At 39.7% G+C, this 26,363-nt stretch overlaps 1 protein-coding gene across 1 annotated transcript in view; it reads left to right on the top strand.

Annotated features, from left to right (window-relative positions):
- Window positions 1-24,354, top strand: part of ESRP2 (epithelial splicing regulatory protein 2) — a 42,533-nt gene extending 18,179 nt beyond the window's left edge. The window contains exons 3-15 of the mRNA XM_033069956.1: window positions 552-665; window positions 2,574-2,688; window positions 3,410-3,502; window positions 3,628-3,682; window positions 4,462-4,572; window positions 5,423-5,555; window positions 5,748-5,790; window positions 6,267-6,568; window positions 8,528-8,749; window positions 10,007-10,205; window positions 11,421-11,616; window positions 12,808-12,985; window positions 23,062-24,354. Coding sequence (XP_032925847.1) covers window positions 552-665; window positions 2,574-2,688; window positions 3,410-3,502; window positions 3,628-3,682; window positions 4,462-4,572; window positions 5,423-5,555; window positions 5,748-5,790; window positions 6,267-6,568; window positions 8,528-8,749; window positions 10,007-10,205; window positions 11,421-11,616; window positions 12,808-12,985; window positions 23,062-23,220 — 1,920 coding nt within the window. The 3' untranslated portion in view covers window positions 23,221-24,354. The remainder of the gene's footprint in view (window positions 1-551; window positions 666-2,573; window positions 2,689-3,409; window positions 3,503-3,627; window positions 3,683-4,461; window positions 4,573-5,422; window positions 5,556-5,747; window positions 5,791-6,266; window positions 6,569-8,527; window positions 8,750-10,006; window positions 10,206-11,420; window positions 11,617-12,807; window positions 12,986-23,061) is intronic.
- The last annotated feature ends 2,009 nt before the right edge of the window (window positions 24,355-26,363 follow it).

Raw genomic sequence — 26,363 nt, 5'->3', positions numbered from 1 at the left:
AAAGTAACACTTTATCTCTACCAAAAACTTTATTAGCTTGCATGTGACTTGCTTATAATTTCACTTTTGAAGGTATTAGATCACAAGTTGTTTGGCTTTTCTTAGTATACTACTTTTAAAACATTAGTAAATCCTGATGAGTAGGCTTTGGGGTTTTTTGTAAGTTAAAATTATTAAGGACATAATCAAAGTTAAAGGTGCTATAGGTGAAGAAAGGGTACTACAAAATCAGTATTGTGATTTATCTTCAAAGTTCTTTCAAACATTTAAAAACTTATAGTGCAGATTTTGTACATTATCAGTATAATATGGTCACTTTTCACAGGAACTCATAATTCTGCCTGTCTTCCTAATTAGTCATTTTACTATATTCTGGGTGTTCTTGTTCTTTATTCCACAATTGCTTACTTGTATCAGAAAGCCATGTCTGTTTTTTCAAAAACTTTTACAAAATATTGAATTACTTTATATCCTTTTAAAAATTGCTGAAATAATGTCAAGCGCATGAAATTTTCAGCCAGTACAATGAAATTTCTCACTTTATTTTCCAGTTTAGTCAGCTGGTATCCAGTGATTTGAAAGTGCTTGGAAGGAGCTCTTACACACTCTGCAGTGATGGCCAGCTGCTCATTCGACAAGTTCTCCACCCAGAAACATCCAAGAAGGTACAAGATCAGAACTGGTGCACACAGGCAACGCTGGGAGAGGAGTGATACAGTTCCACCCTGGGAACTAGAGTGTCCCAAGGCTATTGAGGATGATTCCCTCCCTGACTGAGCTCTGAGTAGCTAAGTAGTTATTTTAGGCACTTGCTCTTGAAAGTCAGCCACATTACCCAGATGAGCAGAAGAAAGAGGAAAATTAGGAAAAAGCAGGATAGAGACAGAAGCAATACAAGTACAGTAATTTCACAATTATAAGCTGCACCATTTTGACTAAAATTTTGGTCTGAACCCAAAGTGTGGCTTATAATCAGGTGTGGTTTATATATGGACAAAGAACAAAAAGTTGCTGTTTTAGTTTGGAGGACAGGTGTCTGCTGAGAAAGGCAGGAGCCTCTCTTTGAAATGGAGAATGTAAACTCCCTCCCTCCAAATTATTATAAATTGAAATCAAGGGGTTTTCAGGCAAAGATACGGGAATTAGGAATAACAGTTCTTTTCTAGGGAAATTAAAATAGAAATACAGTACTACAAAGAAACAAACCCCAAACCCTGACAAAGTCAGAGTACAACCTGACACCCCATCAGGCAGGGTGTTGGCAGCAGTCCCATTCCATGGTGGCTGCATCCTCCTGCAGTGACAGATGTGGCTCAGTTGGAGCAGTGCTCCTGTACAAGGTGCAGTTTCCCTCTAAAGCTCCAGTGGGGATGTGGAGAAATCCGGTTTTCCTCTGGAGTCCAGTGGAGAAAGGGGCTCCCTTAGTGTCCCAAACCCTCTGTTTTTATCTTGGTAAGAAATGTTGGGCTCTTCCCCCTGGCTGGAGCAGCTCCCAATGGGATGCAGTAATTTTATCAGTCCCACAGTGGGACTCAATGGGCCATTAGCAGAAAATGACTGGCTGGAGGAAGGATGGGGTGTGAAAAGATAAAGAACAATGCCCTGCCTGGTTTCAATGGATGGCCCATTAGCAGAATATCTGCCGTTGAGATAAGGATCACTGCCCCCACCCTCAACAGATGGTGATAGAATAGATACCTTTTATCACACTCTGTATTGTAATGTGCAGCTTATAATCAGGTGCGGCTTATAATCGTGAAATTACTGTACTTTGAGTTCTGTGTATGAAGTGGAAACAGAGGTGCAGATCAACCCTCAGCAGAGGTGATGGAGAACTGTTGCTTTGCTTAGGCTTGTGTTAAACCAGTGTCCTGTGAAGGGTAAGCACACAGGGGGTGGTGTGGCCTGGCAGTGGTTCCCTATCTGCATTTATTCAGCAGGAAGCAGAGCTGCAGCTTGTTTGCTACTCCCACATGAAGCAGCAGTTTCTACTCCAAGTTCCTGGAGGGTTTAGAGCACCCAAAGCGAGGAAAACCTTGCCTTTGTGCAAAGTGGGGGTTCTTGGGTTTGCTGGCTTAGCAGGGTCTGCAGGATCCCCACAAGAATGAAAGCTGCTGACATCGAAGGAGCTGGCCAGTTGTAGGGTTTTTTTTCTGAAAGTTGCTGAAAGAGATTTTGTATTCTGTGTCAATATTTGTTTAAAATTTGTCATCATGGTTTGGTGCAAATCTGCTTTTCAGTGTAGCCACAAAAGATAAAATAGTGTCTAAATTGGGAATTAAGCAGCAAAACCTAGATATTTTAAAACATTTTTTTTTCCCAGCCATCCTCTCCACCTGTTCTGCATGGGTCTGACTCCCAGTGGCTATTTGACTTTGTTCATGTAGAGTTCCAGTGCTGTAGAGTTATGGAATTTGAACTGTGTTACAAAGGAACCAAGCTGCTCCATCACCAACAAGCTGGTGACGTGGAACTACATGATTTTTGAGAGTGCCTCATTCAGTTCAAAAGTATTAATTGAAATTTAAAGAGATGGTGTGTGTACAAAACAAACATTTTTGCCTTTCTTGTAGAACTTCCTGTTGTCAGACTGCTTCTATTCCTTTTATGACCTGCGGAAAGAATTCCACACTTGCTACCCTAGCTCAGCCGCCGTGAAAGATCAGACTATCAAGAGCATGGCAGAATGTATCCTTTTGCTGCAGCTTGTATACCACAATCAGTTAAACTTCCTTGAATTTTATCTCTGTGATTGCAACAGAGTTTAGAAGAATAAAACTAGAATAAAACCAGGTTTTAAAAACTCAAGTGAACGGAATGTCTACTTAAGTGTGTCGGGGGAGTGGCTCTGCTTGTGATTTTTTTTTTCCCCCCAAAGTGAATCTAATTGATTTCTAAACCATATCCAGTAAATCTGCTGAAGAAAACTCACTTGCATTGGTACTTGATCTTAAAGGAAAAGCTGAACTGCCAGTGGGTCTTTTCAGCACCAGCTGGCCTCCAGCTTTCCGCTGTTTGCAAGATAACTATTATCTTGCATGATCCTGACTGAACTGAGTTTAAAATAAAGCAAAACCAAAACCCTACAAGTAATATCAAATTAGAAGGATTATGGTGGCCCATCTGAATGAGACTAAAGTTCAGTTATGTTTAAAGTTCCTTGAACTTGTTCAGCTTTTTCTTTTTTGGACTGTTAACACTGAAATTACGTAAGTCTCAATAGTCTTCAAACTGTTGTCAGTTAAAGTGAGTATAAACCAGTTTATGAGCAGAGTAACATGTCTAATAGCACATGTCCCTGCTAAGACCAGTACATTTGATTACTAGTTCTGTGTTACTATCAGGAAAGCCTTATGACTTGTTTACAGAGGATTATGCAATTCTGTTATTTTCTATAATCACCTTTTAGATCTAGGCTTAGGCACAGATGAAGCAGAGGAGGACTTTGGTGTGTGGCAAGTGAAGACCATGGTGGCTATCATTTTCAGCATGCTCTCAGAAGGTTGTAGTAAGTTAATTATTTATACTGAATGCCAAAATCCTTCTTTTCTGAAAGAATTGGCAGTGATGCTGTCATTCTTAAGTAATCTGACCCTGGTTATATTTAAACTTCCTGTTTTGTCACAGATCACGTATTTACTGAGCCTGAAACTGTGAAATACAAGTATGAAACAGGTCCTTGGTAAGTACCCTTGTCCTGGTTTACAAGCAAAGATGGGTCTTGTGCAGAGCAAGGAAACCTTGTGAATATTTCCCCATGGTTGTGTGACAGCAGATTGGCTCCTGAGAACAGCTCAGTGTACTCTGCAGCCTCTGCAGTGCAGACAGACTGTGGCTGGCATGCTGAATGCTGCACTTTAGTCCATCTCTGAAGTCACTGCAAGTTAAATGCTCTTTGTTCTCTTGCTTCTGTTTTGCATGGCAGGGAGGCTGGCTTATCTTACCCAGAGTGAAGAAATATTTGTGAACTTTCCCTAAGTCAACAGGGCTGATGACCAGTGCACCCTGCATGGGCTGAGCTGTGTGGTGCTTCCCAAAGTGATTTTACTGAATTGGGTGCTGGCTTTAGGGACAAGGGAACAGGATGGCTCACTCTTTACAAATGCATTTCAATGACCAGACTTAAATATCTTAGGCATAAGTATTTTATGTTGCTTGGGTTGCTAGATCTTTCAAATAAAATTAATTCAGTTCCTTATTACTTTACATTGAGGCAGTTTTCCTGTATTTCTATTTAAGGAATTGCAATGTGATGACAACACTGCGCATCTTCAGTGTTGTAGATATAAAGGAATTATTCAAGTTATCTTCCCTTTCTTTATTGAAAGGAATAATGGAGATAGGAGTGTCTCAACAGAAAATATGCTCCCAATTTACAACTCAATTAGATTCAATCTGAAGTTTGGTAAAATATTGGAAAACCTGGATTAAAACTTTGTCCTCTTTCTTCTTTCTGTGCAGTAGTAAATCTGAAACTGTGGACAGTGAGACAGTAATACGTGCCAGAGGTTTGCCATGGCAGTCTTCAGACCAGGATATCGCTCGATTTTTCAAAGGACTCAACATTGCCAAGTAAGATAAGGAGAATTTGCCTTGCTTTATCACTTTGCCTTTAATAGCAAGTTCCTTTATTATTTGTTTAACACACATCCCCCACTCTCCCCACTGGAGTCCTTCAGTCTTTTCCCACTTCACCCCTTTCCATGCTGTGACCACGACAGCTGAACAGGTTTAGCAGCCTTAGGTGTGCAAGAAAAACTTTTGAAATGCATGAAGAAGAAAAGAAACTTACAAACTGAAAACCAATATACATCCATTTATTGCTAGTGTCTAAAGGGAGAAACTCCTCTTGCATTAATCAAAGCAGAGGCCAAGACATGAAAAAACGCTTTAATTTTGTGGCAACTTATTATTCTTCTCCACCTCCAAAGCAGGCCACATTCAGAAACTTCCAAGTACTCTTTGGAATAAATTTTCATATGACTCTTGTGTATACCTGTGTATAGATTTATGTGTATACATATATATGAAGAGAGTGAGTTTATTTAGCATACCTATCACTTAAAATATATTCCAGATCTCCAACACTGAGTCTATATATATATATACATATATATATTTTTTTTTAATTTAGAGTCATGAGGAAGTTCAAGTGTGTATCTCTGAGATAATTGGAAGGACAAATTTGCATCTTTATGGGAGTTGAGAAAGTGGTGAACAACATGAGATCTATGATCTCAATGCAGCAGATTTTTAAGTATGATTGTGTTACAATAAAAATTAAATGGCTGATAGTAGCAAATTCTTTTTCAGTCTGTTATCTTCATATTAAAGTCTGATTCCTTTGCTGTTCTTACACAATTATTTATTAAAGGTATTAAAGATTTAGACTAAGCTTGTGTTTGTTGGCTTTACCTTCCAGAGGTGGCGTGGCTCTTTGTCTGAATTCTCAAGGAAGAAGAAATGGGGAGGCTTTGGTTCGGTTTGTGAATTCTGAGCAGAGAGACCTTGCCCTGGAAAGGCACAAGCATCACATGGGTAGCAGATACATTGAGGTAAAAAGCTGTGACTTGAAACAAACCTTTGGAGAGAAATCTGAATATTTTAGGCTATGTTTTCATTTAAAACCAAACTACACTTCTGTTCTGTTCAAAGTACCAAAACACAATTCTCTTGCTCGTGAAAGAGTGTGTGGCTTAAAACTGGACATTGTGATTTTCATGTGAGTTTTTGTTCTTTCTTTGAAGGTTTACAAAGCAACTGGGGAAGAATTCTTGAAAATTGCAGGAGGTAAGTGATGTTAGAGTTCAGTGTGATTACTTAAGTTCATAGGAATGTTGTTCTAGTTCTTTTTTTTTTCCTTTACTGAGGATGCAAATGGATAATGAAGTAACTTTTCCTGTTTTGCCTTCCAAGAATATTTGACCCTGTCAAGTTCTGATTTCACATGGTTGTAACAGAGCTGTGATGTTCACAGACAGGTCTTGGGAGGAAGACCAGCCTTTGCAATGGAAGCATCCGTGTATCTTGTATTCACACTGATCTCATCTTTGTTCCAATTTCATTAAAATATTAAACACTTACAGATTGAGAGGTTTTCCCCTCAAAATACTTTGCTAAGAGTTACTGGTGTCTTGGATCTTTGTTGCTGGCTACTCACCTCCTGTATTGTTCCTTAACGCTTCTCTGCTGCTGCATGCTCTGGAATGCAGTGCCCAGCACTGACCACGTGCTCTGGGCTGACCATGCGCTGTTATCTCCACCAGGCACCTCCAATGAAGTGGCCCAGTTCCTATCCAAGGAGAATCAAGTCATCATCCGGATGAGAGGCCTTCCATTCACTGCCACTCAGGAAGATGTCCTGGGGTTCCTGGGCCCGGAGTGCCCCGTCACAGGAGGGAAAGAGGGACTTCTCTTTGTCAAGTACCCAGATGGCAGGCCCACAGGAGATGCATTTGTGTTGTTTTCCTGTGAAGAATATGCACAGAATGCACTTAAAAAGCACAAAGAAATACTTGGAAAACGTTACATTGAACTCTTCAGGAGCACAGCAGCAGAGGTCCAACAGGTTGTAACTATTGATTGTGAGACTCAAAACTGAGCAGCTGAAATGTTTCTTCTAGCACTTGCACACAAATATGTTGTAGACAGCCATGAACGTTTATTATATGAAAGATGTCAAGAAAAGCCGATACATGTTTCCTAATGGGCATGGAAAATTGTGCAGCACTGTTTTTCTTTGTTTATTTGGGGAGGAGGGTGTTTATTTTGGGTTTTTAAGCTGCCACTGCTTGGGTGGTTGTTTTTTTAGCCATCCTTCAGGCCATAAAGTAAAAATCATTGCATAATTTTCTTCTCCTTAAAGGTTGACTGAAATCACAAAAATAATTCTAAAAATATGGTCGATTGATAGTATTGTAGTAATGCTTCTTGAAAATCTGCAGTATTGTCTTTAAATGCTAGTCTCCATGTACAGAATTTCTAATATTAAATCCAAATCTGGATGCATGAAATGAGCAACTGCTTTCTTGGATACCAAGAATTAAGAGGATGTATCTGATTTTTTGGTGAAAGGAAGTGATTTTTTTTTCCCCTGAGGTTATATGGTAATATATTTCCTTTTTTTCCTATCTTTCAACAGTTCCTATTTTATTTGTCACCAGCAACTTGCCCCTATGAAAAACACCACATCATATTTTTCTTCCTGACATGGAATATTTGTAGATTGGTGGCTCCGGAGGGAACCACTACCAGAATTAGTCTTGTCTTTGCATAATCACTGGCTATAAAAATGTAACAGTTACTGTGCACCTATAAACCATGTGAAGTGTTTCTGAAAAAGGGATTGGTCAAGGGAAAAAATATCCACACTTGTAGACCATTGCTACTACTGTGATACAAATACGACAACAGCCCAGAATCTGCGTGCTGTGAGGATTGGGAAATGGCATTTCCCACACCTTCCCTCCTGGGAGAGAATGAAACAAAATCCTCTAAGGAACAAAAATCACTCTGTCACAGCAACCAAGTCTCTGCTTCCACCTTTTTTAGGGAGACATGGATATAACTTATATTCTACCAACATGTCATTACTTCTTCCTCTATGACAGCTGTCTAGCCTGACACCTGAACTTTTTAGCTGCTTGGACAAGAGATTATTTCTTAGGAAATTACAGGCTACTTGTTTGAGTAATTACAAGAAGTAAAGCCAGCTCTCATCTGCTTAGTGTTAGGACAAAGTAATTGCAATATTCTCCACACAACTGAGAGAGATTTCTGGCCTGAAATGTGTTACAAGGAGATTCTTGAAACAAACTCCCTGAGCCAAATCACTTTTAACAGAATTAAAGCTTTGTAACCTGCTTTTTGGTACCTTTTTCAGTAGAATGTATTTATTTGTGATAATCATCACTAAAAATGTTTTTCAGCAGTTAAGCCCCAACATGTGTCATACTTTCCCTTTGTCATTTGGAAATGAGTCAAGAGAAAATGTTGAGATCAAAGTCAAGTCATATTCTTATCTTTAATTTTTATTTTTTCCTCAGAAACTCTGTACTTGGAGATGAGCACTAGGGTTAAAAAAATAAGCACTCTCACTTAACCAATCAGATTTTAGAATAAATTAGAATTAGTGCTGTTACTTACTAGCTATTTGAGGTCTCAGTTCTTTTAAAATGACTGTTTTTAATTTACCCTGATTTAACTAAGAGCTGTATGTGGCAATACTGGCAATACTTTATTAGCACAGATGTGATTTCAGATGTTCATTTTTGAGATACTAAAGTATTTGGCTTTTAACTTTTTATATTGAGATGAGAAAAGGCTGTTGTTGCAATCTAGCAAATTGAATTTCTTACACTCGTCTTTTCTGAGTTTGAAACTTTCAAATGCCCACCAGGAAACTAACTGCAATAATTTGGTGTAAGAAGGGGTTTTTTTCTATGCTGTTGGAAATAGTATTGTGAGAACTGCTCTGTGCTCAGACAGATGATTGTAAATCTGCATTGCTGTGGGTTTTTCCCAACAGGTACTGAATCGATACATGTCAACACCTCTTATTCCAACTCTTCCAACCCCCATCATTCCAGTCATCCCCCCACCTTACACCATTGCCACGGGCAGCATCCGGGACTGCGTCCGGCTCAGAGGTCTTCCCTACACTGCTGGCATCGATGACATCTTGGAATTCATGGGAGATGCCACGGGGGATATCAAACCCCATGGAGTTCACATGGTCCTTAATCAGCAGGTAACAGCATTTTGTGCGTGGGAGGAGTAACTTTGCAGTGACTGAGCAGGTTAGAAGTCAGGGCAGCTTACCTGATCTTGGCTTTAGTCTTCTCCAACCTTGGGAAAACACAACGTTCTCTTTGTCTGTCTTTGCCTCGTTTCTCTTCCCCGTTTACACTCTTGCTTTTCTGTCTCTGTATGTATATATGCATCAGCCTGGGGAAGATGAAGCTTGTTCTTTGAATGATAACCTTATCCTGGAGACTGTTTTCAGACAGAGGCTGGAGATACACGCCAGAAATGTCTCCTTTAGATGGTATAGCTGCTCTGTCAGCTTCTGGGTTCCTGCTGTGTTGTTTGAGTGGTCTTTGTGTCAAAATGAAGGTTTTCTAACTTGATTAGTAGTTGCTCAGGCTTTAAAGGAAGTAGATAATTAAAAATTGTGGTTTGGGTATATTTTAATGATATCATCATAGAGATATATTTTCCCTGTTGTCTTGTGTTAAAACAAGTTCTTAATGACAGAAATACTGAGGTATTAAAGAAAACAAATGAGAGATCTTCTACATTTGTTTAGGGTTTTTTTTGTGTGTGTATTTTTCTGGTTAAGGAAATTTTTTGTATTTTATACAGACAAGTATATCTGTCAGACTGCAGAAAATCAGACCTGGAAATCAACTTCTGACATAGCTATGGACTTTACTAAAGGATCTGAAACTTTATGCTTTTGTAGTATTACCTCAAAAGTAGTTCTAGGGAAAGCAAAGCTAAGCTCTTCCTAGAGATTCACAGCAAAAGAATAAGAGACTACATCAAAAAAAAAAATCCAGTTGGTTGAAAAGAGAAAAAATAAAATCACAATGAGAAATTGGCTAAGCACCTGAACAGGTGCCCAGAGGTGATATGGAATCTCCATCCCTGGAGATGCTCAGATTTCAAGTGGACAAGGCCACGAGTGGCCTGATGTAAATTGACAGTTAGTCCTGCTTTGAACAGCTTTTGGATGAGACCTCCAGGTTTTTTCCATGCTGCTGTTTCCATGATTGTTTCTTTCTGCAGAGGACTGAAGTAGCATTGTGTTAACTGGGCACTTGTTGCATGAGTCTTGATTTTTCTGCTCCTAAATGGAATTATCGAGGATTGAGTGACTCATGCCAGAGAAGGAATAACGTTACAGGCTTTCAGTAGATGTTTGATCTTATTCCTTTCTGCATCTCTTGTGACCTGGGTGATTTAAGAACAGACTGACCTACAGTTATTTCCCTGCCTCCCCTAGGGACGACCATCAGGTGATGCTTTTATCCAAATGAAATCTGCTGACAAAGCCTTTATGGTGGCTCAAAAATGTCACAAAAAAATGATGAAGGACCGTTATGTGGAAGTATTCCAGTGTTCTGGAGAGGAGATGAACTTTGTTTTAATGGGTGGCACTTTAAATCGTAGTGGCTTGTCCCCACCGCCATGTAAGTTACCATGTAAGTCTCCAATTCTTCTGCTCTCTGCTGCTAAAGGCTGATATGTGGTAGGTGCTGAAGCTTTGTGGCCTTTCACCTTTTGACTCGGGTTTTGCCATGATCAATAATCATCCATCTGTGTACATGCTAAGATTGGAATTGTTCCCTTTGGGCAATAATGGGACTGATCAGAGGCATTTTTATTGTATTTTCGGCGGTGAGTAGAGGGCAGCAAGGCCTTGCCAGTGAAATTATTGCACACTTTGCTTTTTATGGGTGTACTGTTCTTCTGAGCTCTGCACTAGACTTGCCTGTAGTGAAACCTACTTGGAATGAGAGGGATTTTTAAAATGGGGAGAAGTTCTATATTCCAGCTGCCAATGAGTGCTCTTGCTATCTTGCCTCAGAGCATTGAGAAGGTACTCTTTGGGCTTATTTCTGAAGGAAAACACCAATTGGGATGGTGTACTAACCAACCATAGAGTGGTGAAGTTGGATGGATTTTAATTTTGTTAAGATTACAGTAAACATTATTGAGGAACTATAATGGAATTTTACTGTACTGTTCTAATTAGTTTCACCATCAAATCACAAAGCAGATACTGATATGTATTTGCAAAATAGTAAAAAGCTGCCAAATATAGTATATAAAACAAAATTGACTGCACACCAATCCAAGTTTATTGTTCTGTACAAACTAGGTATTTGTTCATCAAAATGCATCAGGCTAGTGATCTAGTGGGATATTTTCCCTTCCATTTGCTATGTCATAAAAATACCTTCTGAAGTCATAGGAAGCTTATACATGGAGTCTCATGGTCAGCAGCTATGGATGCCCACGTGTAACACTATTATGGTGCTTTAGTCCCACAGAGTACAACTTCTGTTAGAAAACATGAGGGTGTGTTGGTGTGCACGCCTGCTTTCTCTATGCACATGGCTTTATGCTTTCTTTTAATACCTCTGAAGTTCCCTACTTTCCGTTTACATATAGACAAGGCTGCTCAGCTCTTGGAGTTGAGACCTTTTAGGAATTACTCATTCCAAATGCCCTGGTTGTTATGCAAGGAGATGTAGCAAAGGTCTCCAGGGGAGAGGCTAGAGAGCAGTCTTTGCTCAAGTGTTCATCAATCATGCCCAGATAATTTTAATGACATTGCTGTAGGAGAGGAGTTACTCATCCCAGAGTTCTCCATTCTGATTGTTTTTTGTTGCTGTGACCTGTTTTGGTTTTAGGTCTTTCTCCACCAGCTTATGCTGCTTTCCAAACAGCAGCTGTGATCCCTGCAGAGGCAGCAGCCCTTTACCAGCCACAAGCCCTCTTGCCAACAACCAGGACGCCCCAGGCCTCTGCAGCTGCTCCTCCAACTGTTACCTACTACCCAGCCCAGGCAGCTCAGCTTTACATGAACTACACAGCTTACTATCCCAGGTAACCCTGAGATTTCACTGATCTCTTGACCTTTCAGCCCAGCGCAGCAGGTGACTCTGTGGATGCCTGTGAGCAGCTCTTACATTTGTACTTCTGGTGTAGGTAATCCTGGGAACTTCATGTGCAGCAACAGAGGCAGAAACCATTTAACTGTTTCTCTGTGACCTTGTAAGGGGGTTCATCTCCTCTGTAGGTTCTGTTTGAATCTCATGATAACGCTGGCCTATTATTTCACAGGCTTATTTTGGCACTGGGGCGATGTCATCAAGACAGTTCTATTTCTTGGCCAGAAGAGAAGCTGTGTCAATACACACCTCTACCCTCACCTCTTAGTTTGTTCTTTTACTTATAGTACAGTAATTTCACGACCATAAGGGGCACCGGACTATAAGGCGCACCCCCTGGGAGTCGGCAAAATTCGCAACTTTGTCCATTATATAAGGCACACCGGACTATAAGGCACACTTCCAGGTTCAGACCAAAATTTTAGTCAAGAGGGTGCGCCTTATAGTCGTGAAATTACTGCACTGTTTTCTGTGCTGAAAGACTCATCATAGGTGTGTACCAGGTTTGATTTTGTATATCAGTGAGACCAAAGAACATTTTTACATGTGAAAGCAAAGCAGATCTCCACCTTTTCCCTTCCCACAGATGGTATCAGCATGAGTCACTGAAGTCTGGTACAGGGTTGTGGGGAAATAGCTTGTTCATGATATGGCCTAGGCTTGTGACATTTGCTAGCTTGAGTATCTGGGAACTTGCTGGATAGGCCCTGACCAGAGATGGAGATGCTAACTACCCACTGTTTTGTGGCTCAGAAATGCTGGATTTGGGCAATTTCCACCTTTTCATGCTATGGCACACCCCTCCCCTTTGTTTCTCCTGCTTTTAATAATGATCTTAAAACAAGTCATCTGCAGCTACTTTTTTCTAATCCCCTGTGAAACAACAAATGCTGCTCCTTATATCTTTAACTACAAATGTTAACTATTTTCCCTTCCCTCCTTTCTCTAAAAACTGACATGCTGAAGAGAAATTTTAAAAGTCCACAAAACAATCTACATCAGGACTGTTTTTCTGTGGTGTTTGGATTATTTTCAGATATAAATTTTCAGTTTCATCTTTATTTGTTCTGAGTAGTAGAACCTGTTAATGGTTTTTTGTAACAATTTTGCTCCCTCTCTCTTCCAGTCCTCCAGTGTCTCCTACCACGGTGGGGTACATTGCAGCTCCTCCAGGAGCTGTGGCAGCTGCTGCCACTGCCACCCACACTCCGATCCTGCCCCAGCCTGGAGCCTTGGTCCGGATGCAGGGCTTGCCATATAACACAGGAATGAAGGAGATACTCAGTTTCTTCCAGGGCTACCAGGTTAGTATGCAGCCCTCTCCTTGAGACCTCTGAGTATTGATCAGTGGAGGTCAAACTGAGCAAGTGAGTGCTGTTGGAAACTGCCACACAAGTCAGCAAGCTGCATGTTGTATATTTAACTGGCAGACTGAAGCATAACACATGATTTGCCTTACTTCTTATTAAATAAACAAATCCTGATTTGGAAGCAGTGATTTGGTGTCTGGGTTCAGGGTTTGACTCTGAAGAGTCAGAGTCAGAGCCTCAGTGTGAGTGGGGCTGCAAAGGGGCTGCCCCAGCAAAGTGGGGCTGCCAGAATTTTCAGTCCTGGCCTCTTGGTGGTAGGAGCCTTTTGGTAGGGTCAGTGTTTGACCTTCAACACTTAAAAGTTTGCAGATTTCTGATGCAGGGAGCTGTGCTCTGGGTGTGGTGACTTGCAAAAGGATAGACACCATGTCTTGGTCAAACACTGTTTCAAGTGCTATTTATTTTGGTCACAGGCAGGAACATCTTTCATTGAAGCTGTATTACATTGCAAACTAAAGGAAATCTGTATTATCCATGCTTTCCATACTGACAGCACATAAACTATAGGTAATGTCAGTCTGTGTGGACTGATGGAATGCTCTCAGGTGAGCAAACAGAAACTTATCTTCTTGATAAGTTAAAAAAAACCCAAAATCAAGCACCAGCTACAAACCCTGTTTTCCAGCAGCCCTTGCCTGAATTCATGGAATGGTTCTTTCCATGTCTTCTGCCTTTTGTCTCACAGCACATTGTATGTATATCCATGATTTGTCATGACATGTTTGCTAAAAGGAAAGGTAATTGAACATGGTATGTTCTGGTGAGTATTTAACTCCTGTGGGTAACAGCACCTACACAGCTACCAACTGCTCTTTTGGGTACTGCCTGGGAGCCCTGGCCTAAAATCCTCTTTGTGGCTCTCAAACCACTGCAAGTGAACAAATGATTTGTGTCAAAAGGCAACAATTGTTGCATGTTTGTCCTTCAACATTCTGGGATAACACTGATATTGATTGAATTAATAGGAAAGATTCAGTCATGGTATGTTTTCTTTTTTTCTTTTTTTAGTATTATTATTTTTAACCTTAAGATTCTTACAAGATGATGAGCTTTAATTTGTAGAGCCAGATGTCTGGTATGCAAATGAATGTAGACTGAAAACGGTGCTTAAAAGTGTATATTCCAAGTTTTGATTATTTGGAAGATGCAGTGCTCTACCTGTTGCATCTTCTTTTTGAACTTTACATTTATGTTTTGAAAGAAGTTTTGCATGCTCATTTTTTCAGTGGAAAAAGATAGTCACATAAAAAGTGTGGTGAATTTTGATGAACAGTAAAAAGAAACTGAATATCATTGTATTCTAGAGCTTTTTCTTCCACAGATATTTCCAGAGTTCAGTTATTTGTGGCTTTCATGATGCTCAGACAAGTAATAATCATTCATCCTATTGTTTAGCCATCAATATTTTGCCTTTTAGTTGTTTTCTGCTGATTGGGAGTTTTGGTGGATAGATGGTGGATGTATTAAAACCTTAAGTGTGGAAGCTCATTTGCTAAATTGAAATTCAGCTAGAGGTGTAACTCCACCTTTGAAAAATGTGACCTGAACCTGTCCATCCATGAACAGGTCAGTGACAACCTCTAGTATCTGTACCTTTCACTAAATCTCCAGTTTAGTGAATCTGGACTTTGTGTCTCGTGCTCAGTTTGCCCTTCTCCTCATTTCTGCTTTTGGAGAGCAGGTCCTGGTGTTTGTATTGCACAATTAAATGGTTAGATGAACAGAAATTTTACCACAAAGTGAAACCTATATTTTGCTGCTGCAACCCCGTGTGATTATCAGTTGCTGTTATTGAATTGGTCACCTCTTTGATTTCTTTAGAAGATGTTGTCCAAATGAGATCAGGTTCAAAATCTTACAAAGGAACCAGAAATTCTTTTGAATTGTTCTTGGAATCCCACATGTGGTAATGCTAATTTTACACTCACTCATTCCTTCAGGGGAAAAGGAGATGGTGACTTACTGTAATGGGAAGATATTACATCTCTGGAGAAATAACTAATCTTAATTTTTTTCTTTTTTCCTCCCCTTTCTTCACATTGTTTTCTCATTTTCTGCTGCCGCCCAAGGATTTATTGCACGATGCTTCTGCTCGTTCATAAAGTGAGCCCTTAATAATCATCAGTGGTTTGGGCATGGTTTTAATCTCTGCACAACTAACTGATGGTATTCAATGGACTTCAGTGTTGGTATTCTGGGAAGCAGATCGGGGATGCTGGGATTGAAGGGTGATTTTTGTCTTTGTGTGTCCTTGTCTGAAAGGATCAGGGTTTAAGTTTTAGTTCTTGCTTTACTCCCCTTTTCCTTCAGGCTTCATGGGCTTTATATATTGCATGTGTGTACATGTTGCTACTTAAGAGAAAGCACTTTTCATACCAGACCTGCCTCTTAAGAGATAGACTTTGCCTATCATGGGCTTCAACAAGCTGGTCTCAACGTCAGTACATGCTTCTGAAAACAAATAATTTAAAAGTCTGCAGATCAGCATTTTAATTTTCATTTAATTTTCTTAGCATTAGCCTCTTGTTTAGTGGTTCAGCAACTCAATTGCTTATTGTAATTCTGTTTTCTTGTTTTTATTGGTGAAAATTCCTTCCAGCTTGGATGTATTTATTGTAACTTGGATTGAGCAATTGAAAAACTCAGGAAGAAAAACTCAGGGAGATGGCAGTTTTCCCCATCACCTTTCTGTATAATATTGTAGTGTATGTAATCCTCAAAAGAGCTAATATTAATACTCTCTGATTCAATAATTCACATTAAACTACATTTTAGTTGTACTGTAAAGCAATATGGCCACTGATTTGAGTCCAGTTATATGCTGGATACACAGCTAAAGGAAAGCTAAAAAAAGAACCACAAAACCCAACTCAACTAAAATCACATTGAAAAAACGACAAACCCAAAATAAGCAAAACAAGAACAACAAAACCCTCACCATTTACCATTCACCAGCTATTTAGCAGATCCTGGGCATTAAGCCCAAGTAAGGGATCCATGGATGGGATTGTGAGGAGGTTCTCCAGGAATTCAGAAAAATAACTCATGTCTCATGCCATGGGGTAAAGTTTGAGGAAGAAGTAGTGCAAATATAGTAATAACATAGAGCAAAACTCCTCAGAATTTTAGGCCATCACTCTGTACAGCTGTAGAAGCAGTGAGAGAACTGCAGTAAAAAATGAATGAACAGGAGTAGTACTTGTGAGGAATTTATGTGAAGTTGGTGCATAAGAAAACAAAATTCTTCTCTAAAGTGTTTTTATTTTTTTAATTTAGTGGCTAAATACTTAATAGGTTTTACTATTTAGCCACTAAATTTATCAATGCAAAATATTTTAGTCTTCACATATTGACTTTTTTGGGTAGTGTTTTTTATCAGTTTTCTTTTTGTTGTTGTTGTGTTTGAGGTTTTTGGGGGGTAGGGGGGTAGTTGGTGTGCAGTTTTTAATTTTTTTTTTTTTTTATGAGGATGTAAATAGTGTCAGACTTGGTTCATGACAAGAGCTGTTAGGTTAATGTAAGAGCAGATGCAGTTTAGCTGTGCCCATGATCTTAGCTGACCAAAAACTAATTCCCAGCTGTTGTCTTGGCTGGGATTCAGCCTCCTTTCAGCAGTACTTGCCCAGTTTCTGGAGGCTGGCATGAATGTGAGCTCACGCCCGCCTGAAAAAGACCCTGTGGATTAGTTCTTAGAAAGCAGACTTGCTATTTAGGTAGCTTGTGTGTAAGTATAGCAGTAAAAGAAACCAAACTAGATGGCTAAGATTTAGGGGCCAGTTCAGAGGGTGAACTTTTATTTAGAGCCCCCTGAATTTGCTGAAAGAGGCTGGGATGGAGATGTAAGGATTTCTTTGTGTACACGTTTCTACATAAGAAAACCTTAAAATAAATAGTGTTCTTTAAACCTGTACTGGGCTAAAGTGTCTTTTGTAGCTATAAAGAGCTTTTGCAGTATATTAATCCTCCAAGGCTTCAGAGATGCAGAATCTAAGGCTTGCTGGTGGAGGCGAGGAGGGTGAGTTGTGTTTAGAACAGTAGTAAGGAAGTGAAGGAAAGTGGATGAGTGGCTAAATTCCAAGGGAACTAACGACTTTTCTCTGTTGTATCAGGACAACAGACTTCATTGTTACTGACTTTTTAGGGATTAGGAGGTTTTTTTCTGAAATGTGTGCTTAAACAAAGAAGTATTCTTTATTTCCTTTGGGTTTCCTTTGAAATCTGATTCTCTGTAGTCTGAGAGGGGGATACCCCATCGTGTGTGTGCCAGTCCCAGGCATGGCACCCCCTGACTAGGAAAGGGGAAGTGCCAAGGAAGAATTCCCACTCAGTGGGACTGGAAATCATCTGGCAATACAGACACTGTCCCATGCTCACCCCCTCACTCTCAGAATAGAACACACTGCTTGTTTTGCTTTATTCTAAATTTATCTCCCACCTGGAAATGTTGCCTGTGAGGAGAAAGTCTCTGTGAGATGGGTAAATTAGTGGTTCCAGTTTCTGTCTGTTGCCTCCCACGCTTGAAGCAAGAGACTAAAGTGGCACCCTCGGTATTTTTGGAACAGGCATTACCTGTTTCAGTCTCTGATACACAGAATGTTCAGGTGATATCTGTTCCACAGAGCTTTCAGGTATTTGTGGCTGTTTGTATAGGCAGTCTTATGGTACAACTGATGTACTTGTAAGGGCAAAGCCAGTTTGGGGTATTTCTCCTGACTCTTGTGCTAAAGGTTGCGGTTACCTACCCTTAAATCTGATTTTATAGTCATCAGATTTGATGTATATCAAGGGTATATTGTATTTTCAGGGTGGTTAGGGTGAGAATTGCAGCTGCCTTCCTGAAGTGGCCATTGTGCCTATGATGTTTTCCTTTTCTATTACTTGCTCCTGTTTTTTCCCAGTTGGAGTGTGTCTAAATATACTTTCCAGTTTCAAAGCTGTGGGGGTTTTTTGGTTTTTTTTTTGTTTTTTTGTTTTTTTTTTTTTTGGCAGTGGGTTATTTTCTCTAGATTGCTTTGTTTGTGCTGTTTTTAGACTGAGCTTTGAATATTCACTGTAGGAGCTGCAAAAATGGAATGGAAATCAATGACTTACTGGTTAGTGACCTGGTTAAATCTGTGCACAGTCTGTGAAGGGAAGACAGTCCCACATTTCTCTCAGCAAGAGAAGAACAAAGCAATCAAATAGGTTGAAGAGAATTCAAGGAGGAAGTACAGTGTATTACATCTTTATTAACCAGTCTACCCTTGGTTTTGTTCTGTGTGGTTGGATATTCTTGTTTTGCTCTTATGGGTTTTGAAATGCAGACAGAATCAGAAAGATTCACAGTCATGTGCTTACTCAGGCAAGCTAGGGTAATCTTCATTTTATTTGAAGAATTTACTGTTCTACAGCATCTGTTTTAATTCACTGCAGTCTCTTACCTATCCTTGTGATTAGAAGCTGCTTCTGTTTCAAAGTCTTTTGATGAATTTATTTTTCTACTTTCTTTATGTCTTTCTTTAGGTCTTTGCCTAAGCTCTGCCAACTCTGATATTTCTGTGCAGGATATTTTTTCCAACTTTCCTATTTTCCACATTATTTATTACTTTTCAAGTGTAACTTATGAAATACTGTCCCTTACAAGAGTAAGACTGTAGAACTTTGCCTACTGTACATCTACTGATAATCTAAAGTATGTACTATCTTGAGACATTCCTTCCAAAGAGTAAACTTGCATTTTGTAGATTTGTTTCAAGGGCAGGTCTGGGAACTGATAAATTTAATATTTGCACGGTCTGGTTGCCCTGGCAGAGACTATCTAGAAAATACTTCTTATATTTGCCTTTCACTTAATGGCTTGGGTTTAGATGTGAAGGTGGCTAGAATCCAGTAGTAAAATTCTGGGGGGTTCTTTTCTTTTGTGTTCTCTGGGCTCTTGGTTATTGTTTTCTGTGAAAGGTGTGTACTGAGATGGTTGGTGTTTTTCTTTTCAACTTCCCTCTGGATGGATACATGTCCTGTGTGCCCAAATATAATAAATACCCTTTTCTCCCTAAGCTGGCAGGAGACTTTTTGTATTATGGAAATATCAAAGGAAAGGTAGCATAGTGCATCTACATTGTGTGCATTTGGCAATCATTTACAGTGTTAGTGCAAAACCATTAGTTAGTCTGCCTGGGTGAAGACAGAAAACTCTCCTTGCCACTGAGATATTCTACAACTCAGGTTATGCTAACCACTCTTCTGGATTATAGGAGCCACTCAAGCAGTCTTTGCAGCACGTGTAGGAATGCTCAGTCCCTTTCCAGGATATGTTATTTGAAAAGATTATGTGCTAAGAACAATTTCATATTCTCCAAGATGTATATTCTGACTATATATGTCATATTTGTACCAGGCCAATAGCATGAGTGATTACTGTTCACATTCAGGATTTCAAATAATTCTTAGATCTGATTCACATATGTGGTTTTTGTTCAAATTTGTTGGTGTGACTGTTGTGTACAGTCATTATTTTTATTTTATATTACTTCTACAAATCTGTCATGATGCAGCACACTGGGTAGTTTATTTCATTTTCCAGTGCAGAAATACACTACACTAGGTTAAATGCTATTTTACCTTGTTGAGTGCATTCATGCTGGACCACTGATTTTCTTTCATTACATTGGTGTAGTCTATGGAGTAGAAGTATTATCTGCAGCTCAAGTCTTGGTGACTCTACCCTAGAGAAGCTGCACTTCATTTCCATGAGCGCATAAAGGCTCTGAATGAGATCCATACAATTATTCTGATCCCCCCACTTCAGTGTGCAGGCTGGAAGATGCTCCTCTGTCCCTTACTGTGCTCATGATCGTGCTTGTGAAAATGTAAGAGTTTGGTTACCTGGTGCTGCCATCTCATGAGTAGAAAGAAAAATAAAAGCACTTCATGGTCTGAGCTATTTCCCTTCCTTGATGAGAAGCAGTTCAAATACATAGTTTAGAATATTCCCCACAAGCATTTACTTTATTTCTACAACAAGTAATACAATTAATGTATTTTTTACATTACATAAAGTTAGTTTTTGTCCAATTCAGTGTCTCCTGCCAGTTGTTATAGCTGATGCTCTTAATTGTGGCTGGAAATGATGGTCTGTGTGGCTTGCTGTGCCAGACTGTTCCTTCTCTTGCTGATTGTCCCATGTCACACTTGTACTGTAGTATGCACCTGATGACTACAATGGCCTAATTCAGCTGAGCGATCAAGCCAGGAGTGTGTTACAAGCACCGAAAGAGTGGGTCTGTTTGTAACTCTTTGTAACTTCTGAAGAAGGTAAGATGTGACTGGCAGAGCCTGGGGCTCCAGAGGTGAATGGGAAGGGAAAGAAGGGCTTGGTGCTACAGAGATCTTTGCTTGTGGCTTTTCCCCCCTTAGCAGCTTGCATTGGGATCCTGGTGTTAGTCTTTCTGCTTCAAAAATCAACTAACCCAAGGAAATGGGCCGGCTGTGATCTGTAGCTGATGGGCAGCAGTGGTGGAGGTAGGGTGGTTGCCTGGTTCTGCTCAGATGGTGTGTTCAACTTCCAGAAGGCTTTGTTAATGCTTGCATCTCATGTGAACCTTTCAGCCCAATATTTTCCTCTTAGTAGTGGAAGACGATTTTTTTCCCCCTTATATTTCTAGAAAGCACACACAAATGTGTGTGCAAATACCCCCCAGGTCCCTGGATGTGTCTTTTCTGTCTCATAGAACTAGCTAGAGATTAGTCTTTTCAGAAGAGGTTTTGATATAGTGACTTTCCAATACAATTAACTAGATTTGCTAACAGTAAATTTGCCTGAATTTTTGGCATTCACACATAAATCACAGAGAAATATGTGGAGTACATGATGCCACAGTACTACTGTATTCCATTCAAAAGACTACTGGTTAGTTAGCACATTTTCTTTCTCCTTAAGAAAAAAAAAATAGAAGAACCTTTCAGTTTAAAAATTTCAGTCATATACTGTGCCTACTTTCACTAACAACCATCAACTCAGTTGTTTCCAAATTAGTTGTTTTCTCATGTAGGATCTGTAGGGAGCAGATGGACTGCATGGTCTGGTGATAACTGGAAAACCAGACCAGCGATTGGTTTCTACTAAGTATGACATGGAAACAATCTTTGACTAATTCATGGAGCAGCTCAGTCTGAATTCCAAGTTGTACAAAGTAGCATTTTTGTGAATCTGAATCTAATTTTAAAACACACATGTACATACAGAAAATCTATTTCTCTAGAAATACATATATAAATAAAAACTTCAATCCAGTATGTCTTAAAATTAAACTGAAGGGGTTAATTTACCTCTTTTAATTTTATTGCTTGCAGAATGTGTAAACTTCTCTGCTAACTCTCCATGCAACTGTTACAACATGAATTTCCAGATCCCTACATTGGTATTACACCAATACTGCTATTTAAAATATGGTTTTAAAGCTCTCCTCTGTGCTCAGAGGTCTGACTCTGCTCCATGTGTGTTTTCAGCTGACTCTGAGCTGAAATATTAAAATTTTATTCTAGACTGATGGTAAATGAGTTGCTCCCATATGGATTAAGAGCAAAGAGCTGGTTTAGAGCAGAGCATCTTTTAGCTCAGTTGAACCCAAGTTGTGAACAGCTTTCTCTTTGTGAGAGGGTTACTCTGACATAAACCAAGATTGCTTCCAAACTAAAAGTGGGCTTTAGACATGATTTTTTATCTGTTTTTGGATTTCTTACTGCATGCTATTTCTTGACTAACTTTAGTTCTCTGAGAAGAAATGAGAGAATGATTGTACTAACTGTCTCATGCATGTTTTTGGTTTCTAAAGTGTACTGTTATTTATATTTTAAGAATATTTTTGCTGCCTGCTCAGTGTTTGGGTGAGTGAAGCTCTGGTATGCAATTGCTTCATTTTCATATGTTTGAATGTAAAGCTGATATATGATATAATATATGAAAGAAATGTTATTGGTAATAACAGAGAAGTCTGCTATTTCTTGTAGTATACCAGACACACATAAATCCTACAGAAATAAAACAATTAAATACTTTAACCTTTTATGAACTCAAGAGGATATATCACGTGAACTTGACTTGAATTGATATTCATAGAACTGGTTGGGTTTCCAGCACAGCTTTGTCTGACTCTGTTTTTCAAAAAAACTAACCTTGTGTGCTGAACTTTTGATCCTTAAGTTTCTGGTTTTGAAACCTCACTGAGATTCATTTCTGTCCAACAACCAGGAGTTCCAAATTTAGCTTGGAAGAACTTCCTGCATCTTGTGGAAAATGGATGGGGTACAATAGGGCTGACAGTGATGTCTGCTTCGTACTCAGCGATTTGGAAGTGCTTTTTAAGACTTCATGAGGGCAAATGTCCTCCAAAGTAAATTAACTGCAATGACTAAATCTCATCTGCTTACCTGCTCTTTCTCAGCCTTGTTAAGATTGCAATATTTATTTCATTCAGTTGACCTGTACCAAATTTTACTTATTAATTTTTCTGAAAAACCTTCCTTGCACTGTGTACACCAGTGTTGAGTTCAGCTCATTCTCTCAACACAGAACTCATCCAGCTCTTTTATTTTTTGCATGTGGGCTGGGATGTTTTTAACTTTGTGAGTATTGACATACCTTAATAGCCTTTGTCAATTGGCCAGTAGTCCACACAGTACAAGAATTATTCATGCCTGGATTTCTTGTTCCATTCACCTTCTATATCTAACTCTTTATTAACCTTTAATCTCAATTGCTTCTCTAGCAAAATTTTTGCACAGAATTATGTCTACATCACTGTATTCAGCAGAATAAGAGCTGCTGCTGTTTGTCAAGCTAAAAGCTGAATTTCCTTTAATCTTTGATTTCTGCTCCTTCCCATTCTTAACATTCAGAATATTTTCACCATGGACACAGGAGCTGAGTGAGCCAGATGCACTAAAAAATGCGCCAGCATTAAAAACTGCATTTCCAGATGTTGTCTCTGGTCATAACAGTTTTTTTCTTTTGTCTTCTTGTACCATTGCAGCTCCAAGCAGATTCCATCCTCATGCTTTACAACTTTAGTGGCCAGCCCAGTGGTGAGGTGTTGGTGACTTTTCCAAGCCTGGATCTAGCTAAGAAAGCAGTGGCTGAGAGAAACGGGCAGCTCCTGGGAAGCCACTGTGTACAATTGTACCTGGTCTAACTGAACACTCTCTGGAGGATGAGGAAAGGATGCTGCACTCAACACCGTGCCTTTTGCAAAATGAGAAGTCTTCCCTTGCCACCCAGGCAGCAACAAATGTGCCTTTTCAGCATAACATGTTGGAATGCAACATGGTGCATGTCCTTTTTAATTTGAAAAATGGCTTCTCCTATGCCAAAGATAAAGTGAAACCAAAAATTGAGCAGTTAATTTACTTAATTTCTAATGTACCTGTGTAAAAAGAAGCAAAGCCACTCCTGGCACATAGTTAATTCTGAAGACAGTCCAATAGCACTTCAGCTGCTGCAGCCACGGGCAAAACTTACTCAGTAGCATTTGAAGTGGAAAGCAATGCTTGAGTCATTCGGATTCTTCTGTGTTTAGTTTTTAAGAGTTTACACTTGACAAAAGTGTCTCGTTCTTGTAGAGTTTAAATGTCTTTAGAAAGGTCTTTTGGAATGCATGGCTTACCCAGTTCCAAGCGTAGATCATATTGATTTTTGGATTGTTTTGTTCTTGACTGGAAAATATCAGGATGCTGGATCCCAAACACAATTGTGCTTTTTCATGTTTTCATTAGACATTGTTTTGCAAAAGCCATATTTGACCTTCTTACCAGTGTACTGCTGCCAATGTGTGAAGCAAAAAAAATAAAACCAACAGCAAAACCAGAAAAATCCTCTCTTTCCACCCATAACTCCTTGCCCCCAACCCAAATTTTTAATCTCTACAGGACAAAAATGGCACATAAACCTGAGTACTAATAAGTTATATTTTTTTATTTAAGCATAATAGCTTTCAGATACTGTATTAAAGATTTTGCTCTAGTTTATGTGCATGCAATTTGTTTACATCTTTAAACTACTTTATTTGTATATTATGAAACAGCAAGATCTGTTGAAATCTGAATTCTCTAGTGCATGCTTTTTTCTTTTTCCCTGTGTGTGTATACACATAAGCTAGAAGTACTTTTACGTCGTGTAGCATGTGTTTAAAAAAAGACATCTGCTGTAGTAGCACTAAATGACTTTGTTTTTACTGTGCCTTACTTCTAAACCATTCCAAGTGCAATACCAGCAGAGCAAAATGTAATGAATTCTGTTGTTGACATGTTCATGGATGTCTGAATTGATCTTTTTTGTTAGTGTACAATTTGAGTTGTACTTTAAAGAGCTGAATGATGTATGCTTCTTTATATTACAATAAATAAAAGAGATGCTTACGATGTGCATTGTCTTTTGAATGTAATTTATGCTTTGGTTTAATCTATTTTCACAGAGCATCAGTCTGATAAATAGCCTTACACACTTTTCCCCTAGATTTAGATGAGGATTTGTTCTTTGTGCCAGCAGTGTGACATCTCTGTCTTTTTGGGGTTGTGATGGTGGTTTTTCTGTTGTTTTGGGGGGGTTTTTTGTTTTGTTTTGTTTATTTTAGTTTTCTGTCTTTTTACGTATTCTAACACGCCAGAAATCTCTGATGCGTTTCTCTCCTAGCGCAACACATTTTAGGCAACATGATGTAACTGTTTACATGCTTAGTGTTCTCTTTCTGTTGCCAGAGGAAACAAAGTATTGAACTTGAAATTGTGTTCCCGTTTGCGTTTAATTGACCTAATGGGTCACTCGCTTTTCTGTGCAACCCAAAATGCTACATTTAAGTCAAGATAGAGCCAGCCAGCCTTTTTGCAGTGAAAATAGAGAAAGGGGAGGAAATCATAGCCAGATGAGAAGGTCTGTTTCTCTCTAGTCAGACACATCTCATACCAGATACCATTTAATCATCAAAACCTCCCGAACTAAATTTCAGCACGATCAGGTGGGACTGGACGGAAAGATTTTTTTGTTATTTTAAAGTGGGAGTGTTTGCACTAACCTGTTCCCAGTATTTGTCTTGGTAAAGTCTACCAATAATCTTACTTTTAAAGTAATTTGAATAGTATAAAGAATTGCACAATGGCAATTAACATTCTCATTGTGCCTTGGAGGAAAATTTGGTAGTGTGTAGTTCATTCATTACACACTTCCAGTCTGCCACTGTCCAGCTTGTCATGGCTTTGCAGGCTGTTGAAACATTCCCATTTTTCCTCTTATAAAACCCGTATGGAACTTGAGGTTTTCTGCTCTCTTGGCAAGCTGAGGAATTGAGAACCTCAGTGACATAAGCCGTGATTTAGATGTAAACACTCTCCCTACGCATCTAACACCTTCATGGTTCAGTTGGCAATGACCGCAGCTCTGCTTTGGAGAGCAGCCCCACGCCCCCATCACAGCCTGCGAACAGGCTCTGCCGTGCCGCAGTCCCTACCCACCTGCCAGCCACTGCTGTTTCATTCCTGCTTAGCATGAGAGGGTGGAAACCAGCTCTACAAAGTGAACCTGGGGCTGTTTCAGGCTCTGTGGCTTTGTGTGTGAAACCAGTGCACGGGATCTGGGACCAGTATAGTTTTTAGCTGCTGTCTGTGTGAAATGACTGCAAGGGCAGTGGCAGCGTTTTGGGTAGAGCACAGCCCTCCGGGTGGGCTCTGACCTGACAAGAGACCACACCTGGGCATCTCTTCCTCTGAACTTTAACTTTCTTGCTCACATTAACAACTCTGTGGTCTTGTCAAAAAAATAAAAGAGAAAAAAAAAATAAAATAAGGGGAACGTTAAAAAACGGAGTGTTGCTGCCAGAGGACGGTGGTTCTGGCAGGAATGTGTCTCTGCTCTGGGGATGCCCTCGGGGTTTGTGTCTCTGCTCTGGGGATGCCCTCGGGGTTTGTGTCTCTGCTCTGGGGCTGTGCGGGCTCTCAGCTGAGCAGGGCACAGAGCTCAGCCGAGCCCTCTGACCCCTCAGCTTCACCTCTCCAGCCGGAGCCACAAACCATCACCTGGAATTTCCCTGCAGGTGCTCTATAGATGATGGGCTGGCTTTAACAAGAGCTCTCCCACAAATGGCAGCTAAATACTTGTACCACACCTGTTAGGATGGCGGCTTCCATCACTGGAGAAGGCTGGGAGCTTTGGGTAAGGCCTGATTTTATTATTTGGTGAATGTACTCCTTGTGATTAGACTATACTGTGTGGCAAAGCCTTCTCAGATGAATTGCTGTCTTTACATGCATGTATGTTAACAGAAAACTTAAAAGGCGCTAAGCTTTC

Source organism: Catharus ustulatus, chromosome 11, assembly GCF_009819885.2.
Source record: "Catharus ustulatus isolate bCatUst1 chromosome 11, bCatUst1.pri.v2, whole genome shotgun sequence".
Taxonomy (NCBI): domain Eukaryota; kingdom Metazoa; phylum Chordata; class Aves; order Passeriformes; family Turdidae; genus Catharus; species Catharus ustulatus.
Note: the sequence above shows the minus strand (reverse complement) of the source record. Positions and strands in the feature narration are given on the sequence as shown.